The sequence below is a fragment of the Triticum aestivum genome, chromosome 5B, assembly GCF_018294505.1.
Source record: "Triticum aestivum cultivar Chinese Spring chromosome 5B, IWGSC CS RefSeq v2.1, whole genome shotgun sequence".
Lineage (NCBI taxonomy): Eukaryota > Viridiplantae > Streptophyta > Magnoliopsida > Poales > Poaceae > Triticum > Triticum aestivum.
In genome coordinates, this window is record NC_057807.1 from 308,123,646 (window position 1) to 308,140,343 (window position 16,698).

The 16,698-nt window shown below is 45.8% G+C and overlaps 2 protein-coding genes across 3 annotated transcripts; both read right to left on the reverse strand.

The window, feature by feature from the left end:
* Positions 1-6,745: 6,745 nt before the first annotated feature.
* LOC123111552 (nitrile-specifier protein 5) lies at positions 6,746-8,267 on the reverse strand. Its single transcript, XM_044532356.1, has 2 exons — positions 8,062-8,267; positions 6,746-7,891 (listed from the first exon to the last, which is right to left on the reverse strand). Exons 1-2 carry the CDS (start codon positions 8,089-8,091, stop codon positions 6,938-6,940), a joined length of 984 nt encoding a protein of 327 aa, XP_044388291.1. The 5' UTR covers positions 8,092-8,267; the 3' UTR covers positions 6,746-6,937.
* A 4,622-nt stretch (positions 8,268-12,889) lies between these two features.
* Positions 12,890-16,479, reverse strand: LOC123111553 (protein RDM16). Of its 2 annotated transcripts, XM_044532358.1 has the most exons (7): positions 15,722-15,911; positions 15,307-15,378; positions 15,106-15,227; positions 14,628-15,017; positions 14,348-14,542; positions 14,091-14,254; positions 12,890-14,005 (listed from the first exon to the last, which is right to left on the reverse strand). In XM_044532358.1, exons 4-7 carry the CDS (start codon positions 14,814-14,816, stop codon positions 13,144-13,146), a joined length of 1,410 nt encoding a protein of 469 aa, XP_044388293.1. In that variant the 5' UTR covers positions 14,817-15,017; positions 15,106-15,227; positions 15,307-15,378; positions 15,722-15,911; the 3' UTR covers positions 12,890-13,143. The 2 variants fall into 2 exon arrangements, with proteins under 2 accessions (XP_044388293.1, XP_044388292.1); XM_044532357.1 differs by having other exon boundaries at positions 15,106-15,378; positions 15,722-16,479.
* Positions 16,480-16,698: the final 219 nt, after the last annotated feature.

The window sequence follows — 16,698 nt, forward strand, 5'->3', positions numbered from 1 at the left end:
AATAGACCGCGAAGGCAAATATATTAAAGAAGAGACCCGGGGCCGTAGGTTTCACTAGTGGCTTCTCTCGAGAAAAATAGCAAATGGTGGGAAAACAAATTACTGTTGGGCAATTGATAGAACTTCCAATACTCATGACAATATCCAGGCAATGATCATTATATAGGCATCACATTCAAGATTAATAGACCGACTCCTACTTGCATCTACTACTATTACTCCACACATCGACCGCTAGGCCTGGGCGTTCGGTAGAAACCAAAATTTCGGTTTCTACTGTTTGTTTTTTTAATAATTCGGTTAGCCAGAGTGAAAACCAAAATAGACACAAAAATTCAACTAACCGAAAGTTTGGTTAACCGATTGTTTCGGTTCGCTTTTCCGTTTTAACCGAATTAGAGATCACACATATAGAAAACATACTTGTACGGCATGCACTGAACAATTAACTATAGAAACAGTAATGGTTGTGTAAACTGTCGTACCCTGCTTTCTTATGTAGGCAAGCTCACGGTCTCATCCCAAGTAGCTAGGCGAGGTGGGATAATTCCAAATGAAGTGACGTGTTGTGCTGGCTGGGAGAAACTATTAAGAAGTGTGGGCCGTGGATAGTTGCATGTACGTGGAAGGCCCAAAGAGGTACAAGCTGTCTGACTCCGCACATGCGGCCACGCGCACTCGCACTCCGCTCAAAAAAATGCCGCCATGCGCACTCGTGCACTACCTGGGCGCTAGGATTTTGTGTGTGCCATCAAGTTACTTCGGTTTCTCTTTCGGTTAACGGTGTAAAACCGAACTGTACGAATTAAATTCGGTTAGTATAACCGAAAACCGAATTTTACTGTAGCATCAACAAAAACTGAAAAATCGGTTTTTTCGGTTTCGGCATCGGTTCGGTCTTCAGTTCGTCGGTTTTTATGCCCACCCCTATTGACCGCTATCCAGCATTCATCTAGTGTATTAAGTTCATGAAAAAATAGAGTAATGCAATAAGAACGATGACATGATGTAGACAAGATCTATTTATCTAGAAATAGACCCCATCTTGTTATCCTTAATAGCAACGATACATACGTGTCGGTTCCCCTTCTATCACTTGGATCAAGCACCGTAAGATCAAACCCATCACAAAACACCTCCTCACATTGCATGATAAATATATCAAGTTGGCCAAACAAAACCCAAATATCGGAGAAGAAATACGAGGCTATAAGTAATCATGCATATAAGAGATCCAAGAAGACTCAAATAACTTTCATGGATAAAAGCCTAGATCTGATCATAAACTGAAAGTTCATTGGATCCCAACAAACACACCGCAAGAAGAGTTACATCATATGGATCTCCAAGAGACGATTGTATTGAGAATCAAACGATAGAGAGGAAGCCATCTAGATACTAACTACGGACTCGTAGATCTACAATGAACTACTCACGCATCATTGGAGAGGCACCAATGAGGATGATGAACCCCTCCGTGTTGGTGTTTAGATTGGATCTGGTGGTTCTGGAACTTGCAGCGGCTGGAATTGATTTTCGTCGACTCCCCTAGGGTTTCTGGAATAGTGGGGTATTTATAGAGCAAAAAGGCGGTGTGGGAGGCCACCGAGGTGGGCAGGGTTTTTCTCCCCTCGGAGCTCCCCTCAGGTACTTTGTTGGCCCAACAGGTGTCTTCTGGTCCAGAAAAAATCCACAAAAAGTTTCGCTGCGTTTGGACTCCGTTTGATATTGATTTCCTGCGATGTAAAAAACAAGCAGAAAACAACAATTGGCACTCGGCACTATGTCAATAGGTTAGTACCAAAAAATGATATAAAATGATTATAAATGATTGTAAAACATCCACGAATGATAATATAACAGCATGGAACAATCAAAAGTATAGATACGTTGGGGACGTATCAGTGCACGCGGGTCAAAAGACCCCGTGCGCATGGGGTATCCAGAAACACTCTATAGCAAACTTTTTGGGTACCCTGACTAGCACACTATGGAAAATAAAGTGGTAGGAGTAGGGAGGCTAGGTGTATATGTTTCGGCAAAGGCACTCCCACACGACATACATCCCCAAAGACCCCTCTTAATAGTGCGATATTTCCTACGACTCGAATCGAACCAATAGAAAAACCTTCGAATCGCCGGTAGACCACGCCTTTGATATTTTTGAGTTGGGGGGTCACACACCTCCTTCAAGACTTGGAACCAATATCCTGAGATAAACTTTAGCACCCGATATTAGTTCCACTAACCACATTGTCAGCACCCCAAAATATAGTTTAAGTGCCAAATACACTTTCAGAGGACAACTATGATGACGATGAGGAGTAGTTGGCCCCGCTGACACCACTGGCTACCAATAGCTCGACCATGGACAGACAACCGACTCGGTCAAGCATGGGGCATGAAGCAGAAGAGGCAAAGTGGGGGATGGCAAGAAGTGCCTCCCCGGTGCAGTCCGCGCCATCCGTCATCACCAGCCCTGCCATTTCTCCCTTGATCAATCTCTGCTTGGCTCTTTGGAAGATGTTGTGGATGCCTCGCTCCTTGGCATCATGCAGATCTTTTTGGAGAGACCCCCTTTGGTGCTCCCACAGTTTGGAGAACGGTCACCATATGTGTGATTGCCGAAATCCATGGTGTGCGCTTAGCTAACTGGCATGCCTTATCGTGCTACCAGTGCCCCACCTCGATGTCGAGCATCCTCGAGCTCTACATGTGAGAGTCAGATTGATTCCACACTTCCCTCTAAAGTACTTCATCATGGGTCTTGGGCATCGGCCATTTTTTCTCCCACTGGCTCGACAACCCCGTCTGATATGGTCCTTCAGTCCGCTCGGCTGCAAGACTCTCTACCACGGATTGAGAGATTGCTGGGGCTAGAGGCTGCTTTTAGCAGGCTTTCTCTTGTGTCGACCGTGTTACATACCACTGGTACATTGCATCATCTTTGTGAGGTCAGTGTTGGCTGCTAAGGGGATAAGGGAACTAAGCTCTATGGTTGTTTCTCCCCTCGTGTTGGGGACACTTCGTCATCACTGTCTGCCTTGGCCACAGTTTTATCTTCCATTGAGAACGAGGCCATCGCTGAGATCATGGCTCTGGTGTTGCAGGTCATGCCTAAGCTTCAGGAGTTTGTGCGAGCCTTATTTGCCTCTCTTAGTGGAGCATACAAATGTGGACTCGCTGGCGACCTCTTGTGAGGATCGGGATTCGCCTTTGTGATGGAGCAGTTGGAGGTGAAGTTGTCTGGAAACTCAATTGTTGCTACCGTGCCAACTCCACCCCTGTTGATAGACCATGTTGATGCTCTCTTCACAGAAGAGCTTTGTGACATGCCCATCAGCTTGGAGGCTATGATGCGGCTTGAACTACATCGGTATTTCCCCAAAGAGGAAGGGATGATGCAGCATAGCTACGGTGGGTATTTCCCTCAGTGATAAGACCAAGGTTATCGAACCAGTAGGAGAACCATGCAACACCGCGTAAACAGCTCCTGCACACAAAGACCAAATACTTGCAACCCGACGTAAGAGAGGGGTTGTCAATCCCTCACGGGTAAAAGGATAGGTAAAATTGTAGTAGATTGGATAAATAGATCTCGCGGGAACGCGAGATAAAATAAATACATATAAATTGCAGAAAGGTATTTTTGTGTTTTTGGATTAATAAATCTGAAAATAAAAGCAAATAAAAATAGATCTCGAAGGAAAATATAATAAAGAAGAGACCCAGGGGCCATAGATTTTACTAGTGGCTTCTCTCGAGAAAAATACTATACGGTGGGTAAACAAATTACTGTTGGGCAATTGATAGAACTTCAAATAATCATGACGATATCCACGAAATAATCATTATACTGGCATCACATCCAACGTTAGTAGACCGACTCCTACCTGCATCTACTACTATTACTCCATACATCGACCGCTATCCAGCATGCATCTAGTGTATTAAGTTCATGGATAAATGGAGTAATGCAATAAGAATGATGACATGATGTAGACAAGATATATTTATGTAGAAACATACCCCATCTTATTATCCTTAATGGCAATGATACATATGTGTTGGTTCCCCTTCTGTCACTGGGATCAAGCACCGTAAGATCGAACCCATCACAAAGCACCTCTTCCATGACAAGAAAAATCGATCTAGTTGGCCTAACTAAAACAAAGATTCGAAGAAGAAATACGAGGCTATAAGTAATCATGCATATAAGAGATCAAGAGACTCAAATAACTTTCATGGATAAAAACATAGATCTGATCATAAACTCAAAGTTCATAGGATCCCAACAAACACACCACAGAAAGAGTTACATCAAATAGATCTCTAAGAGACCATTGTATTGAGAATCAAAAGAGAAAGAGGAAGCCATCTAGCTACAAACTATGGATCCATAGGTCTACAATGAACTACTCACGCATCATCGGAGAGGTACCAATGAGGATGATGAACCCCTCTGTGATGGTGTGTAGATTGGATCTATGGTTTCTGAAACTTGCGGCGGCTTAAATTGATTTTCGTCGACTCCCCTAGGGTTTCTGGAATATTGGGGTATTTATAGAGTAAAGAGGCAGTGATGGAGGCCACCGAGGTGGGCACAACCTACCTGGGCGCGCCTGACGCCCTGGTGGGTTGTGCTCCCCTCGGAGCCCCCCTCGGGTAATTTCTTGGCCCATCTTGTGTCTTCTGGTCTAGAAAAAAATCACCTAAATGTTTTGCTGCATTTGGACTCCGTTTGGTATTGATTTCCTACGAAGTAAAAAAACAAGCAAAAACAGCAACTGGTGCTGGGCACTATGTCAATATGTTAGACTCAAAAAATGATATAAAGTTGCTAAAATGATTGTAAAACATCCAAGAATGATAATATAACCACATGGAACCATAAAAATTTATAGATATGTTGAAGACGTATCAGGCTGCTCGCCCTATATTTTGAAGGGCAATTGCTTGCCTCCTGACGGGGATCACAACCAGAGGCAAAAGCAAGGTGGACAATTGCCATCGAACTGGCATCCTGAAGGAGAAGTCACTTAGATGCAAAGCCAAGAAGAGTACTGATAACTGGGGTACAAGCACATGCAAAACACAGAGAAATCAGAAGTGAATTTGCCATTGTTTATACAGAAAAGCTAGTAAACTTGCCAATGAGATAACTAGATTGGTAGAATTATCATACAGAAGATAGTATGATATGGAGCAAAAAAAGGCAAAAAATGCCATGGGCGTGAGCAAGTGAAGGATCAAAATTGCCATCCCCATGGTTAAAAATTGCATGGAGAAGAAAATATGTGATTTATTAACTGAAAACAAACCAAAAATATGAGGCTAGAAAAAGAAGCAAAAGACAAGACACAATTTCCCATTGTTTCTACATACATCAGGACTGGACTTGTCGTGATAGGACTGCATAGGTAAAATTAGCATACAGTAGGGGACGTGAAAAGTTTTGGTACCTCCTTTTGAGGTTGTTTATCGGCAGCCACCCCCTTCCCTTTCATGTTGACAAAATCATCGCCAACATCAGCCCCGCGATTCCTAACAATCTTGAAGTGTAATATGCAACGGAACACAAGCTGATGCCTTCCCACCCACTCAAGTTTAAGGCATGGTACTTGCAATATGAGTTTGTTGCAACTATTATATTGTAAGGGCCTCCCTCATAGTCTTTCTGTTGAAAACAGAAAGAAAGACAAACACAAAAGGCACAACAAAAGTTACCATATGAACTAAAACAAGAGGTTAATGCAAAAATTACTGACAAAAGATGACAAATCGACGTTAATCTGATCAGGGGAGCATGGAAAAATCTCATCACACACATAAGGACCATGGCAAAAAATTGCATTAACCAGATGAGGAGAGCGTGTCAAAAAACTCCATCATGCACATATGGTCCGTGGCAAATTTGTATTAACCAGATAAGGAGAGCATCGCAAAAATGGTGGTAATTCGGCAACAGCAGAACAACAAATTCAACTAAACCAGCAAAACTAGATTCAAATTGGGATATAATTGCTAACCCCTAGACTCAAACTGGGGATAAGTTCGCGTATAGGGAACCAACTCACGCAGTCCAAAATCGCCAAAAGCGAACCGCGCCGCTTCCCATGGCCTCCGTGCGGCCGTGGCTACACCACCTGCTACACTGATTCTGACGAGCACTTAGAACCCTTCCCACCATGACGAGCACATGATTGGTACTGCAACGCCTGGGAGCCCCCCCCCCCCCCTAAAGCAACCGCGAGACCTCCGTTGTGTTGCCGCGTTGCCCCACCAACACCCCCCGGTCTCTAAACCCTGATACACGTCGCGGAGCCCCCGCCATGAAACAAAGCAGAAACGGCCACCCTAACCCTGAGCAACCGCTGAAATCCCCACTGATTCCCCGATGGAGAAAGCTAGCAGAAAAAATGGGAGAGAGAGAGAGGACGTCGCGCGGGGAAGGGAGAACCCGATGCCGACGGTCAACCCCGTGCGAAATCGCCGGCGACTATGAAGAACCACTGCGTGTGTCGCCTGCGGGCGGACACAGAGAGGGGTGAGTGGGGCAGGAATTGGGGGGAGGAGTGTGTGTGTGTTAAGTGGGCATGTTTGTGCGATTGCTGCCCCACGTCGAGATTCGTGCATGCCAACCACGAACGGTCAATGCAGACAGAGGCGCAAAATGTCTAGAGCTGACGTTAGTACAGTAGTATTTGGATTTAGTATTAGCCATGAGATCTTGGTCGCAGAGCAATGTAAAACACCCAATTCATCATTACTACTACGAGTACTATTATTCTTCATTTATTACATACACAACATAAACACACAAGATGCAAATCATCTACTAGTACTATGACACACAGCATTAACAAAGCAGCAAGTTCGTCACAGACCACTCCAATTGCACACAGAGCTGCGGGCACCACCTAGCTGGCGTGCTGACTCAAGCTAGAAGCGGAGTGAAGAGGAACATGTCGCCAAGCCGGTCGTTCGTCGGCGAGTTGCCGCCGTAGACAAGCATGCCGCGCCGGCCGTCGAGCGCCCCCGCCGAGAAAGCGCACCAACCGCGAGGACCAGGGTGGTGACCAGACCCAGCGTCATCAAGCTTGGCCCACGCGCCGGTGTCGGTGTCTAGCACGAAGGCCTCGGCGGAGAATTTGCCGGCGCCTAGATGGCCGAGATCGCTGGGATCCACCTCGCCGCCGAACACCACCACGTGCTTCCCGACCCCGGCGGCGCAGAGCACGCTCCGCGGGGTGGGCTTGTCGCCGGTGGTGTCGACCACGGCCCACTCGCCGGTGGCCGGGTCGTAGGAGTGCACATCGTCGAGCTCCGCGTCCCCGGAGAACCCGTAGACCACCCACACCTTCCCGCCGGCGAACGCCAGCCCGGGCCCGCCGCGGGGAGGGCAGGCCGCCCCCGGCGAAGGCAGCTCCTCCCAGCGCCCGGCGGCGACGTCGTAGGCCCACAGGTCGTTCAGCCTGCCGGCGTTGCCGCAGCCGCCAAAGACGTACACGCGGCTCCCCTCGCCGTCGGCCACCATGGAGTGGTAGCTCCGGTGCGGCGGGCCGTCGTCGCCGGAGGATAGCAGGGTCCAGGTGCTGGTGGCCGTGTCGAAGGAGTAGAGCTCGTTGAGCTCCGTGTGGTCCTTGTCGCGGCCGGCGAACACGAACACCGTGGCGCCGACGGAGGCCATGGTGACGCCGACGCGTGGCGGGGGCACCTCGCCGGCCGCGTGGAGGGCGGACCAGGACTGCGCCTTGAGGTCGAAGGCGTACATGGTGTTGTCCACGGGAAGGCGCGGGGTGAACTCTCCGCCGAAGGAGTAGGCCGTGCCGCCGACGAGGGTGATGGCGTGGGAGCTCCTTGCTCCCGGCCCAGCTCCCTTCTGCTCCAGCTGCGTGATCAATCAAGCGAATGGAGTTGAACAAAGGGTTCTAATATGAATTACATAGATCGCATCGACACAGCAAGTGAAAGAAGCAAAACATGTCAAAAGAGGGGAGAGGAAAACGAAGATGGAGTAGGAAACAAAGGAAACTGAGTTGGAGAGGCGAGGAAACACACCAGGAGCCAGGTGCTGCCAGTGCCAGCCATTGCTATGGAGAACAAGCTGAACCTGAAGCTGGAGCTTCTGCTTCCTCTACTGTGCCTTTGTGTGTGGGGGAAAGTGATGATTGGGGCCACTTGTTATAAGCTGGTCGAGGGGCATGAATGGTGCCATCCCTAGCTCCGTGAACCAATCTATCTAACCACTCCATCCCAGCCAAATTACCGTGGAGCCCTCCCTAGAGAAATAATCTCAATAACGCCACTGTTCGTGTTTGGCGTTTGCGCTGGCGGGACATGAGCCGCCGTACTAGGAATTACTGTACTATTACAAGGACCCTTGTCGCCATCCAGAATTTGGATGATATCACTGCGGCTCTGCAACTTTTTTTTTTTGCGGGGGGGGCTCTGCAACTTTATTTAACTCGGATCCATAGGTACTACCTGCATCAATCCTGGTAATTTAGTGCACCCGTGACTTTGTTATTTTGTCGGCATTGAAGTGTTCTCCATTCGATCAAAACAGGGAAATAGGGTTGTTTGTAGGCTCTTGTACGTACCGAAGGGACCAAACACTCATAGGCCTGGCCTCGTTTGACAAGGAATTTAGGGGGATTGGCAGGGATGAGGAGGATTAAATCCCTTACAAGTCAAAATTCTCTCGATCTCTCTAATCCCTTTGAGAAGGTGGGTAAGCGAACAAGGCCTAAGGCATGTCTAATTCATATTCTTTTCAAGACACCTCAAGAGGGGCAAGGGGTTCCTGCATTTCATTAAGAAGAGAATTGCCCCGTTAATTAGGGATAACCGGGCGAAAACTCGATAAACACACACACCTACCACACGATTGATAAGGTATAACCGTGCAAAAAATCCGACAACATGATTGATAAAGAGACAACCGTGCAAAAACTCTAACCACATGATTGATAAAGGGACAATCATGTAAAACCCACAACCATGATAGACCTCGCCACCCTCGAAGCGCCGGAATGCCACCAACGCGAAGCAAAGCCACAACCCCACCACATAGGGCCATCGCCGAACCGTAGCCCGGGGCCGTTGCCCCTGCATCCAACCAGCAAACTCAAGACCGCCGTCTCGACCTCCTCCATCCCATCAACGAGGCCAAACTACATGGCACGAGCACTTGCCTTCACTCTAGCAAAAAAAACGAGTACAACTTGTCGTAAGTCCCAATAGTTGTTTTCGACAAATGGCATAGCCAAAGATAAATAAGGCCAATAGTATTCATCTCATAGAGAGGCTACTGAAGCTTTTTTTTACTATTAGATTGATGATGTTCAAAAAGCAGGGCCATGGCATAGCTTTTTCTATCAATATGAGATCTAGTTATGAAAATTTCGATGTGAGGAGTACAATGGTGAAAACAGTTTGTAATATGGATACTCGGTTTAAGAGATATTTCATATTGAAAAAAAATCACGTACTAGTCCTCCCATCCCCTCTGATCCCCGGGAGAAAAATACATCAAAACTCAAGTAGCGCATCTTGTCGACACCGGAGGAATATAGAAGTAACCTTGAAGAGAGGTGCCTTTCAACTGGAGACTTTGTTGCAAATTTACATAATACTACAAATGATACTTTTAGTATTATGGAGGGCGTGGCATGACGAGGATGTCGCGCGCATAAGGAGTCAATTTTACAAGATGGGAAATGACAAGGCATGACTATGGCAGGTGGACAGATGTTCAGGAGAAAAGAAATGGTGATGATTAAACTAAGCATTAGTACTTTCTTAATGGTGCTTAGGGGGGGCAGCTATCTGATTACGTATGGTATGTACGCGGATAACAATGTACTCCAGTGGTTTCGTGTGCAGGAAGGTGCATGGTTTCTGAAGAGTGCAACCCGTGGGATATTATTTCTTGACTGCATAAAGAGCTATTTTTTAAAAAATAATACATTTTTTTATTAATTTTCATAAATATTACACTGGATAAAAAAAATTCAAAAATAATACACCGTCGGCCCGCTGCAGGCCGACTGGGCCTAGTCGGCCCACAGCAGGCCGATTGGATTCCAGTCGGCCTACAGCTGGCCGACTGGCCCCTGTCGGCCCACTGTGGGCTGATTGTGTCCTGTCGGCCCACTGTGGGCCGACTGGAGCTAATTGGCTCGCTGTGGGCTAATTGTTTTTGCAAAAAAATTAGGCATAAAAAATATATGTTTAAAAAAATGTTAATCATGTAATTAAAAAATGCTAAATGTGTATAAAAAATGTTCCTGATGTATACAAAAAATGTACAATATATATGCAAAAAAGTTGACATAAAAATATGTTTTAAAAAGTGTTAATCATGTATTTAAAAATTGTTAGATGTGTGTATAAAAATGTTCTTTATTTATAGAAAAAATACAGAATGTGTATGAAAAAAAGTTGACACCAAAAAAATATGTTTGAAAAGTTGACATTTTTTCAAATACATGATTAAAAATTGTTAAATGTGTGTATGAAAAATGTTCCTTATCTATACAAAAAATATACAATGTGTATGAAAAAAAGTTGACACCAAAACAATATGTTTGAAAAAAATGTTCTAGTTCCATACAAAAAGAGCAACCAATCATACTTAGGTCCGTGATGCTTCCATACCGGATCCGGAGCTGGAACATTTTTTATACACGTTTAACCTTTCATTCCAATACATGCAACATTTTTGTGTACTCGTTGAACATTTTTTCAAATACATGATTACCATTTTTTTCAAACATATTTTTTTGGTGTCAACTTTTTTTCATACACATTCTATATTTTTTGCATAGATAAAGAACATTTTTATACACACATTTAGCAATTTTTAAATACATGATTAACACTTTTTAAAACATACTTTAGTCAATTTTTTTACATATATATTGTACATTTTTTGTATACATCAGGAACATTTTCTTATACTCGTTTAACATTTTTTAATTACATGATTAACATTTTTTTAAACATATATTTTTTATGCCTATTTTTTTGCAAAAACAATTAGCCCAAAGCGAGCCAATTAGCTCCAGAGGACCCAATCAACCCACAGTGGGCCGACAGGGGCTAGTCGGCCAGCTGTAGGCCGATTGGAATCCAATCGACCTGCTGTGGGCCGACTAGGCCCAGTCGGCCTGCAGTGGGCCGACGGTATATTATTTTTGAAAAAATATTACCCAACGTAATATTAATGAAAATTAATAAAAAAATGTATTATTTAAAAAAAATAGCGCATAAAGAGTGGGTAACTTGTACTTACTCTGTAAAAAAACTAAAATGAAAGCGTCTAGATCACTATTCTACTAGAGTAGTGATCTAAACGCGCTTATATTACTTTACACAGGGAGGGAGTGATAATGGTGAATCGACTGATCAAGCCTTCGCCTAATTGCATGAATTAGAAATACCGCTTCAGTGCGCTCCCTTGTCTGTTGTTACTCAGGATATTTGGAGGCGAGGTACTCACCTGAATTCTCTACAACCAATGTATGCAAGATTCGCGTAGGAACCCCATGACACCCCACCAAATTTTGAGTGGATGTGGAGCTCCTGTTGTTAGAGGATACATTTGATTTTCTCATTGGCTGCTTTTGAGAGGTCGTTTAAGTACTATAGTTTTTGAAGGGGGGAGTTTTCGAAGGAAAATCACCAAAACCCTTGTACAAACCCTTAGCCCACCAGCCAATGCCCTCGCTGTCGTGCGGCCGGCCGAAGGCCATTGCCGCTGAGAAATCTCCTCAAATACGAAAACGGCCAGCTCAAAATGGGCCATACGAGTACCTCCTGAAGAGGAATTGCGTAAATTCCTCTCCTTTCAAATGTTCCACAGAGCCATGTTGCGAAGGAAGAAATTTCCAACTCCAAGTGAGAAAAAAGTCAACCAAAAGAAGGGCAATATTTATTACTATTTGAGTGTCCGTTTTGCAAAGACGTTGGTCTTATATATACCCAGGATTAGGAATAGCCTTGGACAGCAACATATTTTTCATGATAAATTTGCCAACTCTGAGATGCACTGAAGCCTGGAGCAGGCCGCAGCGCCGGATGGGCAGGCTGTGTCAGCATTGTACAGTATGTATCATGGCCAATCTCAGTGAGCACTTTGAGAAGCAGATCACCAGCGGTGGCAACAAAAACCAAAGGGAAGTATGCTGCAAACGGAGAGAAGGGGTTGCAGAGAATAATAGTACGTATGACTTATGTGCAAAAAAAAAGAGAATAATATGAATTATGGACTATGAACTGCTATGACTGGCACTGATAATCGCCCATCATTTGCTCTTCTCCGAACAATCATGCCCCCAGACAGGTACTCCCTCCGTCCGGATTTATTAGGCCTAAAGACAACTTTTCTTAAACCAAGACACATAATAAGTTGCTCACATTAATTCTTCAATTCTATTCTTAATGCACTCTCTCACATGCATGCAGCCAATGAAAAAACACGCATGAAGTGTATTAATTTTTCAGCCATGGCACCAACAACAATGGCTTTCAATGTAACCAATGAAATGGTTGCATGCATGCACCTTTTTAAAGTGAGACCTTATAAAAAGGGACATGCTTGTGATGTTACAAACCTCAATGAGATTTTCGAGGGGAAGAAGCTTCGGCAAAACTAGTACAAACCCCACCTGAGGTGCAATTTTGCTGCCAGTTAGATTCATTTGGGGCTCGTTGTGAAAGATCAGATAACATATGGTTTTGCACGACTAACTCTCATTTAATACATGTTCGGTGACGGAAAAGTTTAGATCGGAGTTTGCAACTTCATCGTGCTAGCATCGTACGCAACACCATAAACATAATTCACGGCATAAAAGTATTCAAGGCCTGCACAATCTTAAACTGATGAAGCTTACCAAATTTATTTGAAAGCATATGCTGCAAAAATCCAACAGCCCTTCCATGCGTTCAGTGCTTAGATCATGTAGACAGACATAACAAGCATCAACAGTCTGAAAAATGACATATTCGTGACAATACAAAGTAGTCGGTCCAGTAAACGTTCGCACTACTAGCATTCAGCAGTCTCACCAACTGCATGTGAATAGTAGAGCAATCCCACAGCAAACTCTCACTGCCTTAGAACAGAAGCTGAGGTCAAGACGAATCTTCCGAAAAGTTGACAGCCAGGTCCCAGTAATGTGGAACTTTAGCATCTGCAAACACCTTCTTGGCAGCAGCCTCACTCCGACACTGATGCACACCGAACCTGGGAAAGGTGGGCTTCACCACGCTACCCTGCCAGACTAACACGCAGCTATTCACCGGCCTGTCTGGTTCCTCATCGGCGTCATCCTCGCCACCAACTGCAGCAGCCCAGTCAATCCGGTTCAGCATCAGCTTATTGTACCTCTTGATCGACTTCCTCCCTCCTTCCACAACCACAACACTTATACCATCTGTGATAACCGCCGTACCAGTCAGCCGGTTCTCTTGGGCATTCACGTCAACTTTGAAGCGGGTCTGGGGGTGCGACAGGTCTCTGATTCTGTACACACAAACAATACAGCCTAGTGTGTTGGGATCATCAAACAGCTTCCTCTCCTTCTTCTCACGGCGTTCTGATGGCGTGAGTTTGCGGGCAATGTTGCGGTCCACGTGAGCCTGCTCACGCTCTGCAGCAGCAGTTCGGATTTCCATCTCCATACGTGTGGGATCCTGTGTAGCTTCTGCACCAAGTACTTTCATAAGGTTGCTCATCTTGACCTTGGGCTTTGGTGGCTCCAAGAGGCCTTGCCTAATCATTTCTTGCCTATCTTTTTCCTTAGCGAGGCGCCTCTGTGTTCTGAGCTTCTTCTGCTCCTTCTTAGTCAGCTTAAGTGGCTGAGGCGGTGGTGGTGCAGGCTCAGCTGGTGGTTCCAATGGTTCTGGATGTTCCACATAGATGGTGATCTTATCCATATTAAGCTTTTCCAAGGAGATGTCCTCATACGTAGGAGATACCAAAATCTTTGAGTCCCTGAAAAGAAATAAAAGAGGCATTAGTTGCTGTGTACTGATAAAGGGGGTCTACAAACGATCAGCAGAGTGAGGTAGCAGCAAACCATGGCTCAATGTCAGGAATCTCTTCCTTCTGCTTTTGCTTTGGAGGCCTTCCACCAGGAGCAATTTCAATTAGGTTTGGGTTCATGTCTACCTCGACCTTTGCCTTAGCAAGTTGAGCTTGCTTTACTTTAAGCTCTTTGGCTTGTGCTTCGCCAAATTGATTCTGCACAATCAAACAATTAAGTTTAGGTACCGAAGGTACAATAAACTAAAACATGACTGCAGTATATCCAAAAGGAGGTTAATCCTTACAAACCTTGATCCTCTGCAATTCAGCCTGCCTCGAAAGTTTGCCTTCCTCAATAAACTGGAATCCTGGCCTTTTAGGACGAAGGAGCTTAGTTGGGTTGATGCCCATCCTTTCATCAAAATGAACAGTAGCTTTTGCAAGCGACTCCAAGTCTGGTTTGATAATCTGGAATGCATCCTTCTTCTGCTTGTTAATGTTGACCTAGCAAAGGATGAACCAAAAGTAGTGGGTCAATGTACAGAACTACATGTCATCCTGACACATATGTTAAGTTGCAGATGTTTACCTTTAGAGTACTCAGGTTGCTTGGCTTGGTCATGCTGATAACATTTCCATTCTCATCAATTTCCCTACCTTGAGCATCAAGACGGAGAACAGGAGCCTTGGCAGGTCTTTGAGGAACAGTCAGTTCACTGGATGTACCAGGGAACATGTTGATAAGAGGTGCAAACTGTGGATCCTGGCGAAATCCCATCTTAGCAGCAAGCTCTTGTGCTCGCTTCACAGCATCCAAATTGGGAATGTTGGTAAGCCCTGAAATGCCGGCAGAGACACTACTTGCAGGCAGTTCAGAAGATGCACCCGCATGGACTGCAGATGCACTCGAGCCAGAAACAGACTGTGTTTCTTTCTTAGGAGTTTGTGTATCAGGAATAGTAGTGCCAAGTTTATTAAGCTGCGTGGACAAACATGAGCTTAGAATGGTTACAAAAGTATAACAAGAAAATTGAAGCAACGGACTAGTAATCATTGTAATGTCTTACCGCAGGTAATCTCTTGAGTTTTTCTGATAATTCCTTCTTCAGTTGCAAAGCTTTTTTAGCTTTTGCTAAAGCATCAAGACTTAAGTTACTACTTCTGCCAGCGGATGAATTTGCAGTTCCATCTGTACTAGATTTTCCAGTAACTTCATCAGATCTAATACTAACTCCCCCATTTTCATTGGTGGTGGTAATCGAAGATACCTTTGAAGAAACAGGATTAGCAGATGGCACCGCAACAGCAGGTGCAGAATTGAGCGGCTGCTGAGCGCCACCCTGCAAAGTATAAGATGCAAAGTCAGCTTAGGAATGGATATAATGATGAACCTAACATCAACATTTTAAAGAGAAAACTAACCATAGACTAAATTTCTTCCAAAGAAAACAGAAGTACTTATTGGGCTTACCCTCATATGCTTATTATAAACAAGTATCATATTCACCAGCAATGTGCACTATGAATAAACTACACAAAGTAGTAGGACAACTATCGCTAACTACATAATTCTGGGTTCATCAAATTGCTACTCAAGCACATTAGGAATCACTTGCCCAAATTTCAGAAACATAAATCACATCACTATATGAACAATATAAGAAAGCAGCAAAAAATACTTACATTAGTGGCTGCGCCGCTCTGTGAATCTCCATTAGCACCAGACTCTACCTTCCTGTGCTCACGAGACAAACTGCCCTTGTCCCCCTTACCCCTCTCATCACCATACGCATCAACGTCCTCAAACCTCCTGCGCTCTCGCCTTGGCCTTTCCTCCTTCCTCGGAGGAGGCTCCACTGAGGCCCTCGGCCGCTTCCCGCCTTCACGGTCGGGCTCGTCGCCGTCGCGGCGGCCGCTGTCGTGGTCCTTCCGTTTCCGTGACGGCGGCGGCAGCTGCTCGCGGTCGGCCGAATCGCGGCGCTCGACGGAATCCCGGGGGGCGCGGCTCGACGACCGATCCCGCTTCGCGGTCGGTGGGGGCTCGGAGGGGGAATACGAACGGTGTCGGCGAGCACGGCGGCGGTCTTCCTCGACACCACCGTCGTCGTGGCGACGACGGCGGTGGTCGTCTTCGGCGTCCCGCTTGTGGTGGTGCTGATGGCCGTCGCTGTCGTGGCGGCGGCGTCCGTGGTGGTCATCCGAGCGCTCGTGGGTGGTGTGGCGGTCCTCACCGCGGTCGCGGTCGCGGCGAGAAGATCGGTCGCGATCCATGGGAGGGGACGGAGATGGGGTTAGGGGTGGGGTCGACTTCAGACGGGCGGATGGGAGCAGCGCGCCGGAGACGGGGGCGCCGCGGTGCTAGGGTTAGGGCGTGGGGTGTGGGGCGATTGCGGGGCGCTGCTACTGGGCTGGGTCAGCGGGCCAGCCGGCCGATACGAATGCTACGAGGCCTGTAGGGGGTTTAAGTTGTGGATCGGAACAGAGAGGTGACGAGGACTTCGGTCAAAATCAAAGTCGGTTGCCATGATTAACCACGCCTGGTTGCGGGACTTGCCAACAGGGATTTTTCTTTTTGCTGAAATTAGTACTATCTCTGTCCTAGTTTATTGGTCTTTATTATATTTTGTGTCGAATTTTGACCATAGATTTAACTAACAAAA

Excerpts from the sequence above, each read along its gene's own strand:
- LOC123111552 (XM_044532356.1), bottom strand. The coding sequence starts at position 8,091 with ATGGCTGGCACTGGCAGCACCTGGCTCCTG. Across the intron at positions 7,892-8,061 it reads CTGGCAGCACCTGGCTCCTG|CTGGAGCAGAAGGGAGCTGG; the intron begins GTGTGTTTCCTC and ends TTGATCACGCAG.
- LOC123111553 (XM_044532357.1), bottom strand. The coding sequence starts at position 16,309 with ATGGATCGCGACCGATCTTCTCGCCGCGACCGCGACCGCGGTGAGGAC. Across the intron at positions 15,018-15,105 it reads AACTCAAGAGATTACCTGCG|CTTAATAAACTTGGCACTAC; the intron begins GTAAGACATTAC and ends TTGTCCACGCAG. Across the intron at positions 14,543-14,627 it reads GCAACCTGAGTACTCTAAAG|GTCAACATTAACAAGCAGAA; the intron begins GTAAACATCTGC and ends ATCCTTTGCTAG.